This window comes from Dermacentor silvarum, chromosome 9 (genome assembly GCF_013339745.2).
Source record: "Dermacentor silvarum isolate Dsil-2018 chromosome 9, BIME_Dsil_1.4, whole genome shotgun sequence".
NCBI classification, from domain to species: domain Eukaryota; kingdom Metazoa; phylum Arthropoda; class Arachnida; order Ixodida; family Ixodidae; genus Dermacentor; species Dermacentor silvarum.
The window spans coordinates 120,415,157-120,438,162 of record NC_051162.1 but is presented as its reverse complement, the minus strand read 5'-3'; the positions used below and the strand labels follow the sequence as shown (position 1 = coordinate 120,438,162).

Genomic DNA, 23,006 nt, shown 5'->3' with positions numbered 1-23,006 from the left:
AGAGGGAGCGCGAAAGGAATCCTGCCATGGTCCCGCCGCCGTACATACGCAACTCGTTTCGACGGCAGCAATACGTTGTCGCTTAAATTGTAATCGCAGTACTATGGTGCTAGCCACCATAGCATTACCGTTGAGACATCCCGAGACGCGTGCGGCCGTATCGGTTGCAACGGGTGCTTATCCACTGTTAGCAACGCTCGTCACCTTATCACAGGAGGGTGCCCAGGGCGTGCTTAGCCGTCAGCTAGGTAGGACCCGGTAACGATGGTGCCCAGATTAGTCCAACAGAGTTGCTTGTTAGACGCCAGTCTGCCCAAGCCAGATCACAGTGCAGACACAAGTCCGTCGCAAGCTATTCTTCCTAATGCGGCGTGGTACGTAACACACGACAGCGCCATAAAGGGCACCTTCTATTTCCTTTGAGGCGCAAGACAAAAAATTAACCGAGCCTCAGAATTGCAATCGCCTCATGCAAGTCCCTCTGCAGCCACCACACGATACTTTCCCTCAATCTGCAATGCTAGCTTGCACAATCTCAAACCACGCATTCCAATCTCAATATAATGAACACGGATGTCACAATAAGTGGCATAATTAACTACAGCAAGAGTTTTGAGCCAATATTAACATACAAATTGCTTATTGCACTGTTGAGCCAGATGTGACTTAAGGTTCCACCTAGCTGCACCAGAGGACCTTTTGCTGGAAAGTGTGTGTGTAAATAAATGACACCAGTAAGTCTGCATCCGCCTTGCAGAGCTTGCCAAGCAGTAGACAAAAAAAAAAAAAAACCAAGACTGCACATGAGACAGCGCTGTGCATTTAATGACAGCCATCCAATGCCGGACACCAGAAAAACTCAGTAGAGTCGCTGGGGGGGACCCATGGTGGACTTGATGTGCAGGGACCTAATGTTCTGCCAATTTTTCTTCAAAAGAGACACTAGGTAGTTGATGGCCAGGTTGATGTTCTGGGCCAGCTCATCTGGACTCATCTTAACATTGCCAACGGCAACTGCAAGGCACAGAACCTAGTGCAGAAAGAAAAAAAAAAGGTTTACGGTGGGAACAAGGGCCCAACACGGGACACAGTAAAGGGAACGGGGGTCATCAGAGATGCACAAGTAATCAATGGAACCATTCATTGCCCAGTGCTAGACTCATCACATACATCTTTCATAACAAATGTGCTTAAGAAATTGTCATGCAGAAATCACTGGGAGCTATATCACAAGAGACCTGGAAATGTGAAAAACAGAACACTTGTCACACCAATCTCAAAAATGCAGTACCTTCCAAATACTCTTGCATGAATTATGCTTGGACGAGATGCACAGCTGAATTTTATGTTTACGGCTATTGCAACGAAGAGTAGCTAGCTCATCTGGCATCACAACCTTGGCAAAAAGAGCAAGCCACACTTAGCATTACACATTTGAGTGCACAAAACAACTATAGACAAGATTCACTGTGTACGCAGACTGTAGGAACCACATGCTACTAATTACAACCTAACCACAACAAAAACTCCCAGCAGGCCCCATCCTTTGTGCACATGAATTTCAAACAACTTCATCCATCTGCAATACATAATACAATTGAAGTTCACTAGGAACAGCCACAAAAATGCTGCCTTTCAGGTAGTCTTCATTGGAAATTAAAATTAAATAAAAAAAATAAGAAAAGCTTCAGTGACATCTTTTAAACTCGTTACACCAGGTCATATGGACCATAAGATTCTGTCGAACTGCTGCCAAAGTAATAAAGCTAGAAGACTTAAAATGCCCAAGACGTTGCATAGTGCAAATCAAGCCTGTTACAGAAATACTGACAGCTAACTGCTAGGGGTGTACAAATGTCCAAAATCGGAAGTCACCATTTTTAAGTGCAAATATTTCGCAAAATACTTAAATATTTCAAAATTTCTACTGCACCGAAATAAACGCAAAGCGAAGTGCAGTAAGTTTTCACCCTTGCGAGCATAATATAGACAAAGAAAAAGAGAAAAAGAACATTAGAACTCGCACATTGGAGCAGGCTACGTCACTAAGGTAGCCATTCTTTACAGTGGCCATTCGCACTCATCCAAGAGCCCTGTGCATACAAAGAAACTTGTTTGCACCTAATGCTCCATTCGTGCTATTAATAAAGAATGCTTCATAACGTACTATGTAATGACCGAAACTAGCTAACTTCAATACTGGGATGTGAACTTTGTTTTATATTAATTGCAACGACAACAGGTCATTATAAAACTTCGGCCTCAAAAATCGCTATTCGCACATCCCTACCAACTGCGCCACCACAGCGCATATTTAACAAGACTGCTTAAAGTGTCGTAATCCACCTATAACATGAGCATTGCCAACCTTGACTCGTTTGCTCTCCTATATGCTACCAGATAAATTCTAGTATGGGAATGCACCCAAACCAATTCTGGCAAGTTTAACGACAGCTGCTTACCTTCTTCATCTGGAACTTGATTGTGGCTTTGACTTCGTCAAGCTTGGCCATCATGGACTCGTTGTGGGTCAGCAGTGTGGGGAACTTGCCCGCCTTGTTCAGGCCAGGGCCCAGCAATCGCGGAATCTGCTTGATCAGCGACTCGGACGCCATGAACGCATCGTACTTCTTGGCTGTGGTGGTGAGAACAGAATGAAATGAGTGAGCACAACTAAATCTAGAGGTAAACAAACCGGCAAGTGTAAATGAAGCCAACAGCAGTCATGGGCACCGTTAGAGGTGTAGAATATGATTTTTCTTGTGCCGTAATTACAGAGCACACAAACCCAGCATGCACACGAAAGTTTATCTTAGGTGCGTTTCAGCTGCTGGCTTACATTGCAATGAGCTACCACTTCAGACTTCATTGTGTCGATCACAAGAACTTCAGGTAATACATGCAGTTTTGATCAAGTCATCATTCTGGTAGCAGCTATCATCTAGCCTTTCTACAGATTGGCTTGGTGCTATCAATAGTCCTCGTATCTGGCAATGCACCATGACCAAAGCTAGCAAACAGGTCACAAGAGTAATTAACATGCCAGTGCACAAAGCCCCTCAGTCAGCAAAAGCACGCACCGAGTTTCTTGACAAGCTTCTTGCTTTTGTTCAGCTTCTTCAGCGCCTCAGTGTCCATACAGGCAAGGTTGTTGGCCTTGGCTTCATCACAGTGCTGCTGGTCACCCAAAACGCACACCTGGAACTTGGGCCTCGGGATATGCTTCAGCCTGTGAAATGAAAGGTGCAGTCTTTTTAGCACTGCGTATGTCAAAACCAAACAAATTAAGTGCGGTTTGTTTTCTTAAGGTGCTTAGGGTAAACAATTTGTGCTACAATATCAGTGAGTCAATATCACAGTGCAAAATACAGAAAATATAGCTACCTCACCTCATATCTTTGCTTGGAACATGCTAATAGGCTACAAAATGACTGTAACCCTGTTAAGAAACCTGCTTGACGGACATAGCGGCTGCCTATCGTACGAAATGCATCTTGCTCAGAAATGCACATGTAATCAGCGTAGTTCATTGCCCAGTGCTAGAGTCATCACTGCAACGATGCACACCTTCGGCTTTTCACGTCCTAAGCCTATCTTGCGTCAAAGTCGAGCAACAAAGCATTCCAAAATGCTGTCCTTATCACAAAGTCAGCCACAGTGCTTCAAATGCAGCATGAGTCGCAGACAATGGCAACCTCTTCCCTATTATTCCATTCTGCTGTCTCAGCAGGATTAGTACAATGAAAAATTGAGTTACAACATACGACCTCTTAGCGCTCGTCTGCTGCGACTAAATGCTGTCTCCGAAGCAACTCGTGTTTGTTTCATGCGCACCGGTCATACATACGACGGTAGGCTTCCAGGAGTCACCGGGCGAATATTATTGGTGCCGCCGAAGCGATACACCTCCCCACAGTTTTAAGACTCTGGGTGCGAGTCCGCCCGGCTTCCCGAAACAGAAAACCGAGCTACCTGTTGCGCTACAGGCCTTTGACGTCTCGGCGATCGCAACCAGCGACTTCTTACGCCCAACGATTACATTGCCAACGAATTCGTACAAGCGCAGCGTCGTCCAGCCCCGCACGGCGCCAGGCGCGCATGCGCTGTAGAAATCAAGTGGGCACATTCCACTTAAACTCTGCTCGAGTCTGAAACGTTAACGTTGCAAGCAAGACTCCGATCGGTCACGTTAGATTGAGATTTCGCACTAAGGGCGCGATTTGCTCGGGTAAAACGACGCCAAAGGCTGTGCGTTTCAGGTCAGTTTGTGTGCGATGCTTGCGGAGGAAGATGGCGTGCGCGCGCCGAGGCCTACTTGACGGTGCCCGAGAAACGCTTGTCCTTCTGGGGATCGTAGTTCTTGAGCGCGATCTGCAGCTCCACCGTCTCGAGGAACTTGCGGTGCTTCCTCGCCGACTCCTGCAAGACCGCGTTGACGCAGTCGTACAGGGTGTCCCTGCTCACTTTAGAGCTGTAGAATGAAAAAAAAATATATATATATACATATATAATGGCAATGAGTATCACCGTGACTACTGCATAAGTGCGGGTGAGGCACAAGTGAAATCTTTGCTCATACACACGAGATAGGCGGGTAGCTACACATTAGTACGATCTTTACTACTCAAAACGACGATTATTGCAAAAATTTATTTCTCTGCCGTACTGTCATGCATATAACTAAGATTGATACAAAAACTAGAGCGTTAAATACTAATTCAGCGAAGGATTGCAATGGATTACGTACCTCATGGTAGATAGTCGACGCGCAGACGCGCTCACGAGCACGGCAAACGACCAAAAGATCAATCGAAAGCGGAAGCATTCGGAAGGCTCCTAAGATAGCCACGTGACCAAGCAGCACCCTGGCGGAGAAAATTCAAAAACATTATAATTTTTTGCAGCATCCTTGTTTCTATAAATAATGTACAAAGTTGATTTCATTGTAAATTTACATTAAATGTACTGTCAAATAAAGTAAGGATGATATTGTAAGTTTGCTGATACGGGAATAAACAATGTGACGCTACACTACGACGGCCGCGCAACCAATGTGTTGCTAGCTCCGATTGGCCCAGCACCTGCGTTCAGTGACGTCAGGCAGGCGTTTCCGCCAATCACGTGACGCGTTATTTTCTTTCCTAAAACAGGCTGGCCTGGCTCGGTCATGGCTGCGACTGCTGCTGGTGCTGCTGTGAACATCATGGCTTGAAAGTGGTTGTGTGAATACCCCCCCTTCCTCAACATTTTTTTTTTCTTTTGACGTGCGCGCATCGTCCCTACGAAGGAAAGGCTGCCCGAACCCGGCAGGCTACACCGCGGCTCTGAAATGACTCCCGGAGAGAACACGCAGCCCGTTTCGGACGAGGCAAGTGCCCTCATTTTTTCCCCCAAAGCACGGCTCGCGGTATCGCACGCCTTAATTTTAAAGGGACAGTCAGCTGTCTTTTCAAAGTCCCAGGCCCGCGCCCCATTTCCGGACCTCGGTGTACGGACTGCTGACAACGGCGGCATTCGCCGCGCGTTCTTCTGCGTCTCGTCAGCTGTTACACAACCGTATCCCTGCACTCCGCGCGCACACACACGTTCATGCAGGTGCTGCGAAGTGCGCCGAACTCGCCGCTGCGCTCATTTGGTGCGTGTGCGCACTTGACGCCCTTGTTCAGAGAACGCCCCGTGCGTCATTGCACGTTGTCGACAACGAGCACGTCGTCGACACTCGCTCATCTTTTGTCCATTGTCTGTAGAGACGGGAGTCGGGGCGCAAACAGTACCGCTTGCGAGACGGATGCCAATCGGAAACCTCTGTGCCTCAAAGCGTTGCGTTTGCATGTCCACTGCGTTCGTACTACAAACATCTGCATGGCTCTTCAATGAATGGGAGAACGCGTGTGCGTGTGTGTGCGCGCAGCTGCGTGATACGTTGGTCGCCGCGGCAACTCGTGGGAGGAAAAAGAAAAGTTTCGAGTGACCCGACGACTCCGCTAGCGTGCAAAACAAAAAATCTCATCGGCAGGGCGCGCGGCGTAGGCGGAGGAAAAGTGAAACCGAAAGGAAATCAGAAAACAAGACAAGCTTGCTAAGGACGAGCGAGTTGCAGTGCTGCAAGCTGCAGCGGAAGGGGAAAAAAAAAAATTAAAACACTGGACAGGCCAACCCGCGCGCTGTGGTACAACGGGGGATCTCTTTGCGAAGCGACGAGGGTAGTCGCCAAAAATGGGGCAGCGCAGTCGGGTATTTTTAGCCGCTTTCAGGCAACGCCAGGCACGCGCCCGGAGTTTAAAATGCGGCGAGGTGTTTAGCTGTGGCAAGGCCTGCGACCACGCGTTCTCGCTCGCTCCGAGAGGTGCAGCTCGCGCCATAGTTTCGAAACCCACGTCCCAGCGAGCGGCAGCGCTTAATTATGCGCCAGCCTTCGGTGGAAAGCTAACCTATCTATACTACGCTTTCCAGGCAGCGCGAATTAAACGTCCGTCACTTGGACGGCGCCACTTTTCACGTGACTCTGATGACAAGATAGCGGAACCTTATATGCCTCAGATAACCGCGGTGCAACAAATAGGAGCGATTTTTGCAGTTTCAGTTCATTGCGCCCGCCTTGCGCAATGTGTTGGTTGCTTCCACTTCGCGCGTGTGGCAGGCATCTAATTGCTGATAAACGTTTGTACGTTTCGGCCGGAAACGCTGCTCGTGAAATAAAAAGTAAAAAAAAAAAAGTGTTCCACTGTTGTCCGGTAATGGGGGCATCAGTGCTGTTTTTAGCTTGTGTTCTTTTGCCATCACTGGAGTATGAATCTCGCAGATGGGTTTGGGAGGGAAGGTCCTGGGTTCCAAGCCCTCACACTGCGGTATTTTGTTTATATGTGGCGGGCACCAGGAGGACTTCATCAAAAATAAAGTCCTGTTTTAGCTAGCCAACCGGTTATTCTGTTCGGTTTACCCTGATGGTCTAAAGGTTGCGTCATTCCACAAGGCTTGTTAAAACAGCTGTAGGAAGAGAAAGTTAGTCAAGGTTATCAGTAATGTGGGTTTAGGACATCAACGTAAACTCGTGCTTGCGCACCTTGTTTACAAGCATATGTAGCTCTTCGTGTTATTCGTATGCTTCCCGTCAGGACTGTATTTGTACAGTACAACACGTGTAAATTTCCCTTTCAAAAGGTGCGTTGGCATGGGCCACAACACCCCAGCCTACTATTTTAAGTTCGTATGCAACTTTAATGTCTTCGAGGATTTTAATTCCAACTCCATGGTGTGTCTGTGTGTATATAAGCGCATGACTTCACCATTTTGAGGCCATGTTCCAATTTTTATTTGACGTCAGTCTTTCTTTTCTGCTTAAGCACCGCCAATTTTCGGTCTCTTGCTTCCGTTTGCTTGCCAATGTTTACCGTCTCATTACTGTCTCTAAATCCGGAAGCTTCATGGATACTGCCCACATGCTTACAGAGGTATATATGAAATTGCGACAAAACATACTTAGTGACTTCTTTAGTTATGCTGCCCACAAAATTCTGGACTGCAAGAAACACCTCTCCACTATGCATATCCCGTCTAATGTATGGCTGCACTAGGTAGCACAGAGACGTAGTTGCATGCCATCCTAGTCATCAGTGCTGGCTGTAGTCCATCTTTATACACACCGATGCACAGGTGTCACCGAAGCGGCATGGACATAGCGTCGTTCAGTCTGAACGGAGTTCGTTGACATTCCTACAGTGTAGGTGAGCCAGGTGCCATCGTCTGGCAAACAGTGCCAAGTTTCGTGTTCGCTGCAGCTTTTCTCTGTTTTGCTCGGATTCTTTCCTCGCGTTCAAAGCCTGCGCATAAGCCATAGCCGCTTGCCGACTATTTCTGAATGGGTCAGACGTTTCCTCTGTCGGGAACGCGTCGCTTCGCCTTTGCTGGCATGAAGCCAGGGGTGGCAGTAAAAACTGTGGGACCAGCATTTAAGTGTCTGATACCGTAAAATAGTGTGCCAATGTACCCCTGGCAGACAGTGGCTTTTCCTTTTTACATGATGCTAGCGCGCACTTAGGAATCTGTCTGGGATTGTGTCCTCAGTTACATTACGGTTGTCACATTTGTGTTGAAGTGCATCAAGCTGCAACTGGATAAACCAGCAGAAAGCAAATGCTGTGAAAAGTAGGGGTAATGTAGTCTCTTGTGCGCATTATTTTTGTGCATTTCACATGTCATTCTGTATTGTCTTAAGAAGTGTTCTTTTTTTTTTTTCCAAAAACATGCTTAGTGTATGAAATATCAAGCTACAGCATTACACCCGACTGTGCCTCCTTTGCTCTGGTGTTAGTCTAAGCATGTACCTCGACGCCAATACACTGTCAAAAACACTCCACCAAATGTCTGGCTAGATCTATTGTCATTTGACATTCATCAAAAGCTCGCCTATTGAGCAGTCCCAATGGGCCCCTGCCGAATCGTTTAAGCTCTGGGCATTTGCTGTGGCTATGGTTTGAGAAGCACAGGTCTAGTGCGTCAGAGGGGGTGTTGTGTAGTAGAAACACTTTGACAAATACCTGGACAAATTACCACCCTCTCGGAGTGATTTGCATTAAGTCTAGGCTTTCATGAGGGCTCGCCTGGTCGAGGATGATTGTCGCCGTCAAATAAAAACAGAGGCCAAGCACAAAGGAAGATTAAAAGGTTGAAATAACGGTGTTTCAGATTTCGGCCGGAAGCCTTTTTGGCAATGACAGCAGACGTTTACTGAATATGTCTATAGGTGGCATAGACAGTGCGCTATCTTTTTTTTGTACTTATTTTCTGTAAACTTCTGCGGCTGCCATTGGAGAATTATAGCTTTTTCAATATGTATTTATTTTTACAGGGTGCTAGGTTACCAGAGACGTGAATGGCACTGACTACGCTGCTAGCGACGTCTTGTGATGCTTTGTCCAACCATGATGCATTACACACGTTGTTACATGCATGCTCTTTTAAAAAATCCAAAGGTTGTATGTTCACAAGTATGCTGTTGCTGACACTTTACACCAGCAAAACTAAATAGAATATGGTTGGTCACTTCAGTGGTAGCTCTGTTATGTGGTTAAACTATACGCCACCAGATGGCAGTACCAGTGTTGCTACTAGCACCCACATCTCCGGTCACTCAGTATTCTCTGGTTACGATCTCTGGCAACCTGGTAACCCAGACAAGCTAAGGCGTTTGTGCACCTTATGTGCGCAATACGGCTCATGTGCGCAAGTTGACACGTGATTTGTTCTTTTTTTTAACCTTCAAGTTTTATGGGGTCCATGTTTTTACACAACTGTGTCAATGATTAGGTGTACAAAACTGTCAAAAGCCACTCGGTGTCCTTCCAGGAATCGGCACATCTAAAGGGGCAATCCTGACACTAGCGCATGCTAGACTCACTCTTGGAAGTTTCTTGTGGAAGCGAGCCCTCTGCTTGAGTGCATGGCATCCCTTAAAGCTCAATCACACCGGCGACTTGAGGAGGTCGCTCGACCATTTGCGACTCGTGACCGAAGGCGACCGATGCTCACACCGGCAAGCCCGGCTGAGCGCGAGATGCAAGTCGCAATGGAGGAGATTATCGTTCTCACCGAGTACTCTAGTAACTAATCTACGCAGTTCACGCGCACTTCGTTGGCAGTGTGTACATTGGTTTTGAGCCATGGATTTTGGTTCGAGCGCAGAGGAAGACGATGTCCCTGTGCTGATGTGCTCTGCCGTGGTGTCAGCTGTGGCAGCGTGGAAGCCTCTGAAGAAAACGTGATACTTGTGGGCGCGCCCGTGCCTCCGCATGCGAGAAGTGCCCGGCCACACAAGCCGCCTCCTGCCCGAACTTCGCACGCATGACGAGTGTTATTGAGAGTCAGTTGTAATTTAAAGTTCGCGTTGCGTGGGAATCAGTGCATAATATAAAAGCGAAGCTGTTCACCCGCTGTTCACCTTTGGGTGGCATGCTCATCCAACGAACGGCAGCTGGAAAGAGGGGTTTGTGTTGTTTCTTTTCCTGCTGTTTAGCTTTCAGCAAATGCGACCATGTATGTTCGACACGTTGCTGCAACTGCTGTGTCCCAGCATCACAAGGCAAGACACTAATTACCGGCCTGTAGTCTGCATGGTGGCATGCACATTGCATTTGACGCTGGATGAAAACGCATATCACTTTCGGTGCGGCGCTGATTGGTTGAGCAGCGAGCGACTGGCCCAAAATAGTCGCTTTTCGAGAAACCAAGTTGTGACTGTGCAGTTGTGCGACCAAGTTGTGACCAACTTGGTCGCACGACCGCTGTCAGTCACCGGTGTGAATGAGCTTTTAAACTCTATAAGGTGGCATTACAATGAGGTGGAAGAACTCTTGGCAAGTGGTCTACATCGCGGTTTAACTGCACGGCCACATTCTCGTATGGCCCCTTGTTTATTCCTAATTACTCCAGTTTTGTTTGTCTTTCATCCAAACTTGCTAATGTATTTTACTGAGACAGCAGTTAAGATTGAAAACATTTTATTTGTTAACCCTTTAAGACGCCGGGTACACAGTTGTGTACACCACGTGCGTCAATAGCAATAGCATTGATGAAAGTAATGGTACTTAAAATGTGTCACATACATCTTGAAACTGTTCTGATTGGAATCACGTTGCAAGTTTGAATAAGGGGTTCAAAATGTTTCAGTAAAACGAGTGGGAAGGTAGACGATTGTGTGTACTTCCTTGGTGCGAGTATGTTGTATGTACTGGGTGTACTCCTTTCATTGTTTTTCAGTGTGTTGCATCAGGCATAATTTTCAAGTGCCTGAATGGTGTTTTTCAAGCCTGCTTGACATGTAGTTGATATTCTCATATTTAATGTTCCTGTAGTGACTTTTCGCATGGAGTCTGTTCTGTAAACTTGACAAAAATCACTAAAGAATTGAAAGTTCTTTATCTGTTCTGCTTCTCTGTGCTTTTTTATGATTCTGAATATGCAAGAAATGTGGTGAAAGTAAGTTTTTCAGTCAACAGAATTCATTGGCGTCTGAATTCATTGGGTCAATTGCCAAGGATGATGAGTCTTTCTTGTCCACGTGTTGATTTAATTTATTCAGTAACCTGGATCACCCAATTGGGCATTATTGTAAGGGGGTCGAAAGAATAACCGGAATGCAAAAAAAAAAAAGAAAGGCAAGCAGACAGGTACAACTGACACTTAAACATTGAACTAAAACATCTTGCAAGGATGAGCAAAACATATTTGCGGGAACATCCACAACACTCGCATCTGATTCCACTCGTGAATCCTAAAAGAAAAAATAAATAAATCAAGAGTACATCCGTACAACATCTTGTTTCTCATACCTTTTTAGCATGATCCTTTGTCAGATAAATAGTATGGGCTCATCATGTGGAAAGATTTAATACGAGTTTCATCATGAAAAGTGGTAATGAAAAAATTTTACTCACTAAGATGTTCTTCGCTGCTGAACAGTTTTCCAACTTAGTTCATTCTTAATGCGAGTTATACTGAAATTATGTTTTAATTACCACTGACAAAGCGTGCAGCACGGTGTTGTATGCGTTCAAGTATGTAAATTAACGTTTGGCCATGAGAATCCCATACTGTACAAGCATATTTAAGGATTGGTCGCACATTGGTGACATACAGAGCTTCTTTAAAGGGACTGACAACTGATATTTATGGACCCAGTTTTTTATGACGCAACGAAAAGCTCACCCTTGGTAGTGTTTACACCTGCAGCGGTTACTTCCAAAAGCGCATAGATATTTTGTAAGCAGAATTTTTCGATCTCTGATTGCACTATCTGTGACCGACAATTTTTGATGAATTGATAAGCCAAAGGAAGCAAATGCACCATAGTTCCACATTCCTCCATTGATTCAATGCCATTAAGGCTACCTGTGTGGTGCTGCTCACTTTACCAGTGAGTTCATAGACTCAGTTTGAAGGCTTGTGAAATGCCTTTGCTGATTATGTACATGTTGTAGACTAGAGTGGACATATGTACCAAGATATTTTTGTAATGTTGGGTTCTCTCAAAAACTACTTTTCTGGAGCATGGAGGCATTGTGTGGTTTTTTGTGAATAGAGCTTGTTGCGAATTCCTAGGCTGCCGCCAAGGTATAATACGCTAGTGTTGCTTTACATTATGCCCATCCCATTATACCCAGGCTCTCTGTATTGAAACGTTTTTATTTTGCTCTCTCAGGTTCCCGCGCCACCAGAACCTCAGGCGCTATGCATCATTCGGAACATGACCACACCGCTGGTAAGAATGGCCTCTCTCGCTTCCATGTGGGTTTTGTTGATCTCTGCAGTCAAGGAGCTGTTCAAAACAGCGCTTTTCACAGCTGCTAAGCATATGCTCTGATAACGGAGCAATTCAAGGGGCACTAAAGGTAAACCTTGACTTGAGTTAGGTCGATAGATTATTCAACTACGAGTCTATCATTGGTTTTTGCATGCCATTGCATGACTGTGTCGTAAAGAATGCCCCCAAAGGTCCCACTGTTGCTCCTCAGTTTAAATTGCCCACGGCAAAACGAACAAGTTGACGTAGTCCCCTTGTGACCTTTCCTCTCTGCCACTCTGTGAATCCAGTGCTGAGTCACACGAAGAGGTTCCGTAAACCACCACAGGTGGCGCCACTCAGGTTTTTCATTTACGTAATTTTCCCTCGAAAAGCCCTGTTCTCGCCATGACTGACAAGTTTGTTATTACAGAAGCCTAACCTTTTAATCTTGGTCAGTTTATTTTCCTTTAGTGTCCCTTAAAAGCATGCATTTCACAGCTTTTCACGGCCGCTGCTGATTGGATGGTGCTGCACGAGTGAGGAGGAGACACGTGCCCCCAGCCAGTCTCCTTCTCACTCGTACAGCTGCAGCCAATCAGCGACAGCTGAAATGGACAATCTACTAGGTGGACTCTTACAGAATACACCCCCAGTACTGTACAGCAACTGAAGAAAAGCATGTGGAGGCTCCAGCGCCGGTTGTATGCACACTAGACCACATTGCTTACGTAGAAAAGCTGATCGAACACAATAATCAAGTATGAGGGGGCTTCTGCACGCTCCCTGACCCGACAACCAATGCATCACAAGCCTAAAGAATGCAGTAAATAAAATATCAACCAGGTACCTGCTGCAGTGAGTGAAAACAAATGCTTCCGGCACAATAGGAACTTACCCATTTTCACATTTGCGAAGGTATACTGTTTTACCACATAGCATAGGCATCTCTATGGCTAGTATGACACCTAGAAACCTTCATAATTTTTTTTTCTGTGATCTGACTTACAAAAGTTAGTAACTAGGAAAAGGTTTTGTGTATTAGATTTTTTTTTTTTTTTACTCGCAGTACTTTCACTGAAAATAGCAAAGTATTACTATCATTCGTGTTCCTTGAGGTGCCTCTTCGAAGATTCACATAAGAATTCTCAAAAACTGCCTCAGAAATTATACTGCTATACATTCATTCAATACACCAGTGATCAGACTACTATTTTATGTATCGTGGTATACATTAGAGCTACTACATCTTGAAAATAGTGTTTAAGCCAACTGACTGTATAAATTGTCTAAGTACTCTTTCCCAGAGAGTAGAGGGATGGCGAGCAGATGTAGCACATTTGTGTGAGGGAATAATTTCTCTGCAATTCTCTAGCTGGTAGCATAAATTCTGAAGTATACTGGCCGTGGTGGCTTAGCAGCTATAAATCGTGCATTTTGAGCACTGAATAAAGACAATGAAATGCAGAATGACAGGTACAAGAGCTGTGTTTCGGCATCTGACCTATTCTGAGCTGAGACAGAGCCAAAATTTTGCTTAAAGGTACTGACAACTGGTGGGAATGTGTTGGGAGATGTTGGTGGAAATGAAATGATCATGATTTATAGGGGTAGAATCTGTCATGCTGTTCGTAATTTAAGTATAAGTTATAAATTTAAATTGGCAAAGAAAGTCTTAAAAACCACTAACTGGTGTGAACTGGAGGTGAAGCCTTGGTGCTTCGGATGTAGTGTATAAGATTACTGTACATAAGTCATTTGTTATTAAGTACCACATGCTTATTGCTTAAGATTGCAGTTCGTATATTACAAAGTGAAAAAAAGTTCACGCTAGCTGGCAATGCTCGTGTGCATCAATGCATGGTGGCGCACATGACTGCTTTTGTACACGCACAAAATTGTGAGCACGCGTGCAAGCTAAAATCCTTTGTTCCAGCTCTCTCAGGTCTTCAAGAGGCGAAATGCTTCGAAATCAAAAGTGCACATGTGGCTACAGCAATACGCTGAGCTGCATATCACATCTAAAAGTGTCGTTTCACTTTAGAGAACTTGGCTTGGCTAAAAAACACCCTTGACTTGTTCATGATTAAAGCTGTTGGACAGGAAACCACGAAAGCATGGGGCTATTGTAGAAATAACTTAACACTTCGGAAAACATGAATCGCAGGAACATTGGCTTGATAGACAAAATACTTGTCTCGCACTAGGTGGTGTCCAAATCGCACTAGGTGGTGTCCAAAACTCGACGTCTATGACGTGCTTTTGGCTCCCGCAATCACGTCTGGCACATCAACCTGCAAAAGCATAGCTGCATTTTCAATCCGGAGGGTTGAAAATGCAGGTCGTGGATTTGGACACCACCTTTCGGCGGTGCAAAAGCTCTCGTGTGCTTAGAGTTTGGGGCACATTGAAGAATTCCCCTGGCTGTCTCAATAAATCAAGAGCCTTCCACTGCGACATTTCATATAGCTTCAGTGTTGCTTTGGGACATATCATTCAACCCCAACGTGTGCCTCTCCCAACGCAGGCACACAGCTCCAAGGTACCCGCGCCGGGCACCGGTGGGAGCATGGCGAAGGTGACGATGACCCTTCCAGCAGCGACAACAGCAGCAGAGTTGATGGAGGCCGTGGGTCGCCATTTCCAGTTCGCTTCGGACTCCTTTGAGCTGCTCCTTCAGAGGCTCACCGACGGCGACTGCGTGAGTTAGGCTGCCTGTGGGCTGCTTTCACAATTCATCACGACTGAGAGCTAGGCTAGCTAGTGTGATTCCATAATGTGAATGTCACACTCTTTTTCACATAATGGATTCCCACTTTAGTGATGTCTACACGAATCGAAAGGCTAACGAGAAGAGTGAATGCTCGCTGTCGTGCAAACAAGCACGAAGTATTGACTGCAATAGCAGTGTTATGTGGCTGTGACATTAACCTATGACTCCCTAACAGTCTTCTGCCGTCTCTGAGGTCCTCGTCTTCGACAGGCGAGGCCTTGTGAGTGAGTGCCATAGTTTTTACTCCAACAAAGCACAGAACACAATTGCATATTGTGTGGCGCGATTATTCTCCAGTTCATACTTGGCAGGCAGCGCTGTGGAAGATACAGAACTAGTGGGGTCATAGAAGTCTCGCTACGTGTGTTTTGCAGTGCAGTTGCTTTTAATCTGTGATGCTTTCTATGGAATAACTACTTCATACATTAAAACTGCAACTTGTGGATGTAAAATTGAATCGCGTCATGCATCATTTGCGCGCCTTACTGTTCCCAGTATGTGACGTAGTATGTTTTGGTCACGAGTCAAGCGGTGAGCTGGGCCCGCTAGCCATGGAAACAGCCGCCGTGGTTGCTTAGTGGCTATGGTGTTGGGCTGCTAAGCACGAGGTCACGGCATCGAGTCCCGGCCATGGCGACCGCATTTCGAGCATTTCGATGGGGGCGAAATGCAAAAGCACCATTGTACTTAGATTTAGGTGCACAATAGAGGACCCCAGGTAGTCCATATTATTCCGGAGTCCCCCATTAGAGCGTGCCTCAAAATCAGATCGTGGTTTTGGCACGGAAAACCCCATCATTTTTTAGTCGTGGAACCATGTCACTTCGCTTGTTTAGGGAATAATAGGTGGTGATCTGTGACAACATCCAGTATAATAAGTCGTATCTTGCCACACAAAAGTATAAGGCAGTGTTACATGAAATTACATGATGCATTCCTATACCTTCATTTCATATGTGACGCAGTATTTCTTGGTCTCGAATGCAAGCGGTGTGGGAAGTCCCTCGAGCCTTCGTAGCTTTGCCTTCTTTGTATGAAAGGGAGTACATACCTACAGCTCACATTGGAAGAGGAGGGGGGGGACCTCTGTGCTGGAAAGAAAGGGAAGCACTGGCCACTGATCTGTACTTTAGGGGGCTGGATAGGGCATTGAGCGCCCTGGTCTGAAGCCACCGAAAGTAAGCTGCCTTGTTCCGGAAGTTGGCGCTTTGCTATATTGCAGCAACAGTTCACCTGCACAGGAGACTGGCATCTTTCTTTTTTTTTTTCCCCCCTAAAATACTTGCTTGTTGTGCCGTAAACTACCAAAGCAGGCAGGCAGAAGTCTTTAGGGTAGACATCAAGAATTGGCCATCGCCGTGCCAACAGTGTCGCTAACATGAGTGATGCGCGCTGGTAACACTGCGGATTGAGAAAACGCTTTATGCAAGAAACAATATATTGCATATGGGTTAAGATTATTGTAAAAGCCCTTCCCAGACATAGAGACACCAGCCTGAAACCTGGAAAACCATGAAGAAAAATTGGTACTGCTGCAATTTTATTCGATCGCACGCACTAGTAAGTGCAGCATACGCCCTGCTTCCTGGACAAGCCACCGCTGGCTTCACCTGTGCCCGGCTTGGTGAGTGGCATCCAGCAAAAACATAGTACAGATCAGTAGCGCTGGCTTCAAGTGTTGAATCAGCCACATGCTGTAGTCACAATGAAAAAATCACTCATATTATCATCACTGTACAGACATATCCAGGGAAAACACAGGGAAGGTGGAAATTCAAGACGTTGAGCAAGGTGAAAGCAGGAGGCAACGTTTCGACAACTGGACTTGTCTTTTTCAAGGCGACATATGCTCTCCTCGACACAGTATACATAGGTACGGTTCTTCTAAAGGGGAGAGAGGGTAAGGCGGGTGGGCGAGGTAACGATCGAGGGTGTGTTAACGGCGAGGTTTTGGAATTGAAAAGAGAGGTGTGCTACTCAACGTCGGTGGAGGAACATGAGGTAGCGACGTGTGTCAGCCGGTTTACGTGTCACTGTAGGTTTTTCTTTTCGTGGAAGGGGCCTGGATGACGGGAAGGGGAGGGAGGGGGATTATCTACTTCACTGGAGGTCAGTGAACTATTGTTTCTCTGAGAGAGAGAGAATAAAGTAGGAGCAGAAAATGGTGCTCATGGGGAAAAAAATGAATATATAAATAAAACAATGAAATGAATGAATGAAAGAAAAGGGAGTTGGGGAGCTAGGAATATTATTGACACCCCCCCCCCCCCCCCCAAAAAAAAAAAGCTAAGCAACCCAATGAAAAATAACTAAGTGCTGTTGCCTATAGTTTGAAATTTAGCATAGCGAATAGATTCTAAAGCTGCCTTTGAAACGTTTATGCCTATTGGTTGCAATGTCTGTGAACTTATGGATGAGGTATGATTCTCTGTATTTTCTGTCTTGCGCAGAATGGAAATTTGTCTATAGAATGTAGAGTTTAAGCATATGACGCCTTGAAAGAGACAAGTCCACTTGTCGAAATGTTGGCTCCTGCTTTTACCTTGTTCTTGTTTGGCTCACTGTACAAACTTGTGTAATGTCTGCACTCTGTAGTACACACAGTAGTCCACCAGTGGCTATGGCATCGCACTGCTTAGCTCGAAGTCATGCATTTGATCCCCGGCCATGGCGGTCGCATTTCGATGGGGGCAAAATGTGAAAATGCTCGTGTGCTTAGATTCAGTTGCACATTGAAGAACCCCAGGGGGTGAAAAAAATTTAACCAGAGGAACCCACTATGGTGTGCCTGAGAATTAGATCATGGTTGTAACGTGTAAAACCTTTTTTTCTGCACACTAATGTTCGAGTAAAAAAAATAAGATCCTCTGTGCTTTTATTCTGCAGTGTTCTTTGTTTCTGGGCCTTTTCTTTTTTTTTCATAAGTTTTGCAATGGTTCCACATTCGAATACCTTTTTTTTTTTTTTTTTTCATAAGTTTTGCTATGGTTTCACATTCTAATAGGTAAAGGATATGTTTTTTTTTTTTTTTTGGTATTGATCTGTTTATACACTGCGCACCTAGTGAGAAGAGATGAAAACGGCAATCTTCATGTGAATGAAGCACCACGATTTCATTATTTGTGTCACTCTACATGTACTTTCGTACTTCAAAATGCAACAGTGATCTCTGCCTCGCTGCTCTCTGCAAGATTTAGCCTTCCTAAGAAAAAAGAATGTTAATGCCAGTTGTAGTAGAGCCACAGATATGGCTCCTTCAGTGCTGTAACTTGACAAAATTGCCGTTATGAGAGGGAGCATGACAATTGATTTATGTAAATGCAGCGCAACACAATGCAGGAACATTGCCGCTTTCATCAAAATCAGTTCATTGATAAGGAAGATTGTTTTAAGAGCAAGGCACCCCTTCAATACTGTATGATCTAATTGATGCATTCTTAGTTCATGTGATTTCCAAGTTTGTATGATTGTTGGGGAGGAAACGGTTAGTTCAGATCTTGATTAGGGTCGCTCATTTTCCAAGGTAACCTTCAACCTCAGTTTTTTTTTTTTCTTATAAGGAATCAGTGATGTTCTGCTACATTTTGGTATAAAAGGTTAGAAATGAGACACACTAATCAGCACACCTATACTAATGCTTTTAAAAGATGAGATCGCATTTATTGATGCCTTCTGAGCTGTACATTTCTTCACTCTACGGGGATTTTCTTTGTATCACAGTTGTCTTATTTGTATTTGCATGTTTTCCGGGATAAATTTTCAGGTGACACTTCACTCAACTAACGTGTTCATAAATCTGCTAACTGCAGGTTCCGGTGCATACGTGTGATGACAAGACCCTCCAAGAGCTTGGTTTCTACACAGATGGCACGAACCGCAACATACTAGTCATGTATGACCGGAACCGCGAACCCCCCAAGCGGCTGATGGTGAGCACTTTGCCTCATTCGTTTTCTTTTTCCTGAACCTTAATTCTGCTCGATTGCAAGCTTGGCTCATCTGGTCACTTTGGGCTCGCTCCGCTAGTTGTATTGATGTCCACCAGTGACACTGGTGTCCGCCCTTAATCGTCCCGAAGTGTTTTGTGAGACGTTTGTAAATAAATTTTTTTCGAAATCGGTGGTGCACCTTGAAGGTTTCAACTCTTGACAAATATTGGCAGTTTAAGCACTTCGCCAGTGCTTCAGCAGAGAATACTGTACCATGAGAGCACGGTCGCACCGCCAGCTGCAATGATTGACTGACATGTGCTCCAAAAGCTTATCCGTAAACCTGCATTGAAGTGAAAGAAATTAAACAAAGCCAGTGGTATGAAATGAAAAGCAAGCTAGTAAGATGAAGAAACAGGCGTCTGCTCTAGATGGACGCAGCGATGACTAACAGAACTTGTTGCTGGTCAGTGATGCATCCGTCTAGTCCTCTTCTTCGTCCTTTGTTTTTTTCTGGCTGTTTTCATAAGTAAGGAAATTAACATGTGTTATGGCACCTGTGTCCTGTAGACTCTTGTGGTGGACTTTTCAGCTTTGTTCACAGAATGTGAAAACAAGGCTGGACACGGTGCTTTGTCCCTTCTCATCATCACCTCCGTTCTCATCTGCTCCAGCTTTGTGTAGTGCTTGCAGTGTCCCACAAACTAGCCAAACGAAATGTCTTATCCTACCTCTAATATGCTCCACGTGTTGCGCCTTGTGCTGCCTGCCATTGTAACGGGAGGGCCAAGGGCATTCGAGCTATGTCATGGCCACCTACTTTGAAATCAGCCTGCTCAACTTGTAAGTGGACTCAAATCAACAAAGGAGAAAAGCCGACGCTGTTACAGTTCACAGCATAGGGTGCACAGTGCCCATGTTCTGTCTCGCAGGAGGTACAGAGGTTTATAACGACGGAGAAGGCTGAGAGGTTGACTTTAATTTAAGTTCTGATCGGCTACTTGACATTGGCAAAGGGGAATGGAAGTATGAGAGAGTATTCCCAAACGACGTAGTGTTGGGCTTGTTGGTAATCTCCAGAAGTACAGTAAATGTTGCGTGCAGAACAGACACCAAAAAAGAATGAGCTGGACAACAACGGAGCGCTAGTACCAACTGAGCATCAATTAGTAGCCATTTTTGTCCGTCTTATTCTATGGGGCGTCTGTCCCGCGCATGACATGGGTGCTTCGTAAGAGAGTGTTGAGGAGTAAAATGGTGGTTTGAATGCATGTCTGCCTCGCAGGGACCTGAACTGGACGAGTGCAGTTCTTCCTCCTCAGCAGCAGCCGACTGGGTCCGCAACACTCGGGGCGCTGCCGGCGAGAGCAAGTACTACCCGGCAGACAGCAGGGAGGCCATGGGTACAGTTTGTTTGCTTGACAGTACTTGATGCTGGAATTCAGTGGGAGTATTTCAGTGGCTAAGGTGTTGTGCTGCCTGAGCTCGAGGGTTCAATCCCCGCCACGGCAGCCACCTTTCGATGGGGGCCAATTGTAAGAACGTGCCTTTACCATGCATTGGGAGCATGTTAAAGAACTCCAGGTGGTCATAATTCATCCGGAGCCTCCCCCCAGACTATGGCATCTATCATGACTCACTGAGCCATTTCAGGATGATAAGCCCCACAATCAAATTTTTCAGTTTAGAATCTTGACGCAGTGGCCGCATTTCAGTTGGTACAAAATACAAAACTGTATGTGTACTAAAATTTAAGCGCATGTTGAAGAACCCCAGGGGTAAAAATCTGGGAGTCCTCCTCTCCAGTGTGCCTCATAAGGAGATCGTGGTGTTAGCAGTAAAACCGAGAATATAATTTAATTTTTAAATGATCCTGGAGATGAAAGGCGACGTCGCCGGTGACCTTGCTAGGCCTCTAACACCACAATACACATTCAGCACACAGTGGTATTGGAGACAATGGACAAAACATTATGCATTAAGGTTAACGAACATCTTGTTCATGGCTAAGTGGGATTCAACCTTTAGTAACAAGGCAAAAGTAAGAAAAAAAAAAGACAGGAAAAGTATTTTTAATACAGAAACAAGTGCAAAATATCTACTTATAGAAAAAAAAAATGAAACTGAATAAATTAAAACAGAAAGAAATACTATATGCAGCTTAGTACGTTGTTACTGCATTGTCATTCACTGCGTTGTTACTCTAGCAGGGTGAGTTTGTTAATCTCTTTGATCCGGCTCAGACAGCAAGGTTATTTTTGACAATGAAAGAAGCACAGTTGTCAAAGAGATAAACGTAATGGCAAAAGCTGGGCTTGACGAATGCTGAACTGTCCCTCGAGCTGGCACAACGCTTCGAGTGGGCCAAGAAAAAAAATTGTGCATTGATACGTCTTGACTAGGACACTCCGAGCACCTTCCTCCTCGACAGTCGTGTTTTGCGGCATGTCGAAGTTCAGCAGAGTCTGGTCGGCGTTTCCTATTTGGGACAAGTTGAAGCCTCGTGACGAAGGGGTGAAAACCTATCACTTTGGCTTCATAGGCGGACGGAAGCCACTGGCACGACGACATCTGCCGTCTCAATGACAGTCCGTTCCGTCGCATGAAGCGCGTCATCCATCCGGAGCTCATGTGGAAGTTTTTTGCCACGAATTCCCTGCTTCCTTGCAATTGTGCGCGCCCGATTTTGTATCATTGTGGAGGTCCCTTGTGTATTCAAGGACCGCCTCCTCAACTTACGGGAACTTGCTGGTCTTCGGTTCACGGAGAGCTCGACGTGTCTTGCAGGTAGCCTTAAGCTTGTCGTGCCGACTTCTCCAGTATCGGACACGAATCTAGTCGACACTGAAGTGCCTGCCAACAGCGCGGTTGCCGTGCCCGAGCGCAAACTCAATAGCATTTAACTTGGAGGTGGCCCTGTAACTAGCACACCGTCCCATGGTGAAATGGTGCCAAGGCAGACCAAGCACAAGCAATCAAGGACTAAGGAAGGACCGGGCACAGGGAATGCGGTCAACATAGTGGCAGCCGCACAGTGGCGAATGTGTGTAGTTATCAGGAATTTTGGGAATGCACTTGCTGCAGGATGTCAACTGGCTAACCACCCGGGCAGACATCAAAACAAAAATGCCAGCAGACAGAACAAGCTGCACATTCTTTTTATTTTTTTTCACTCATGAGTACTTTATGTGCGTTGATACAGTGCTTTCTTTCGTCAGTAATAAATGCTATTATTAACATTAGCGAGTGACTTAATTTGTAGTGTTAACATAGCCAAGCCCACTTTGAGGACATCAAAGTTTTGACAGAATTCAGGGGTGGGGTCATCATGCAAGTAAATACGGTATGTCTTTGTGTTATAAAACCACATGCGTTTTGCTGTGGTCAACTTGTTATAATAGAGCAGTGTTTATTTTTCAATGGTAGTTTAACGTGCTGTTAGAATGTTGGACGGATTTTGATAGAGCATTTGCTTTTGTGTTTCCACAAGGTTATGTGGGCCTGGTTAACCAAGCCATGACCTGCTACCTGAACAGCCTGTTACAGACCCTCTACATGACACCAGAATTTAGGAATGCGTTGTACAGGTGAGTTAAAATCAAGTAGCACTTATTAAATCGAAAACGTAGGGGCTTGGAGGAAAAATTGTGATTTCAAATTCAAACTAAATGATAAGCCATCACGCTATTTCAGACCAAACTGTAAGTGAATAAACAGTTCTATTTCAGACTTTCATATAATGCTTTAACACTATGAAATAGTATGTACGCCTGCATGGATCGCATGCATTGCACCTGTGCTGCCACAGCTGCATATATATTGACACAATATTGTGCAAATGCGTCATTGTTGATAAGCAAAAATAGGCAAAGCATGTTTTGGTTTAAGCAAAGGTTAACCAATCCAAAACATGCTTCGCCTATTTTTGCTTGCCATTTGTAGAACTGAAATAAGTGTTCTGAGGGGAATTGAGCTTTTGCGTTGCAGCAATCCATTCTGAGTGCGAAGATAGGGCTACTTATTGATG

The 23,006-nt window shown here is 45.3% G+C and overlaps 2 protein-coding genes across 4 annotated transcripts in view; one reads left to right on the top strand and one right to left on the bottom strand.

The window, feature by feature from the left end:
• Positions 1-803: 803 nt before the first annotated feature.
• Positions 804-4,883, bottom strand: LOC119464183 (60S ribosomal protein L10a). The gene is made up of 5 exons (XM_037725044.2): positions 4,748-4,883; positions 4,316-4,471; positions 3,081-3,229; positions 2,463-2,635; positions 804-1,030 (listed from the first exon to the last, which is right to left on the bottom strand). Exons 1-5 carry the CDS (start codon positions 4,750-4,752, stop codon positions 860-862), a joined length of 654 nt encoding a protein of 217 aa, XP_037580972.1. The 5' UTR covers positions 4,753-4,883; the 3' UTR covers positions 804-859.
• A 273-nt stretch (positions 4,884-5,156) lies between these two features.
• LOC119464182 (ubiquitin carboxyl-terminal hydrolase 47-like) overlaps positions 5,157-23,006 on the top strand; it is a 74,679-nt gene continuing 56,829 nt past the window's right edge. For all 3 annotated transcript variants that reach the window (XM_037725041.2, XM_049656308.1, XM_049656307.1), the window contains exons 1-6: positions 5,157-5,368; positions 12,197-12,256; positions 14,805-14,978; positions 18,860-18,979; positions 20,265-20,382; positions 22,470-22,566. In XM_037725041.2, the coding sequence (XP_037580969.1) occupies positions 5,330-5,368; positions 12,197-12,256; positions 14,805-14,978; positions 18,860-18,979; positions 20,265-20,382; positions 22,470-22,566 (608 nt within the window). In that variant the 5' untranslated portion in view covers positions 5,157-5,329. The remainder of the gene's footprint in view (positions 5,369-12,196; positions 12,257-14,804; positions 14,979-18,859; positions 18,980-20,264; positions 20,383-22,469; positions 22,567-23,006) is intronic.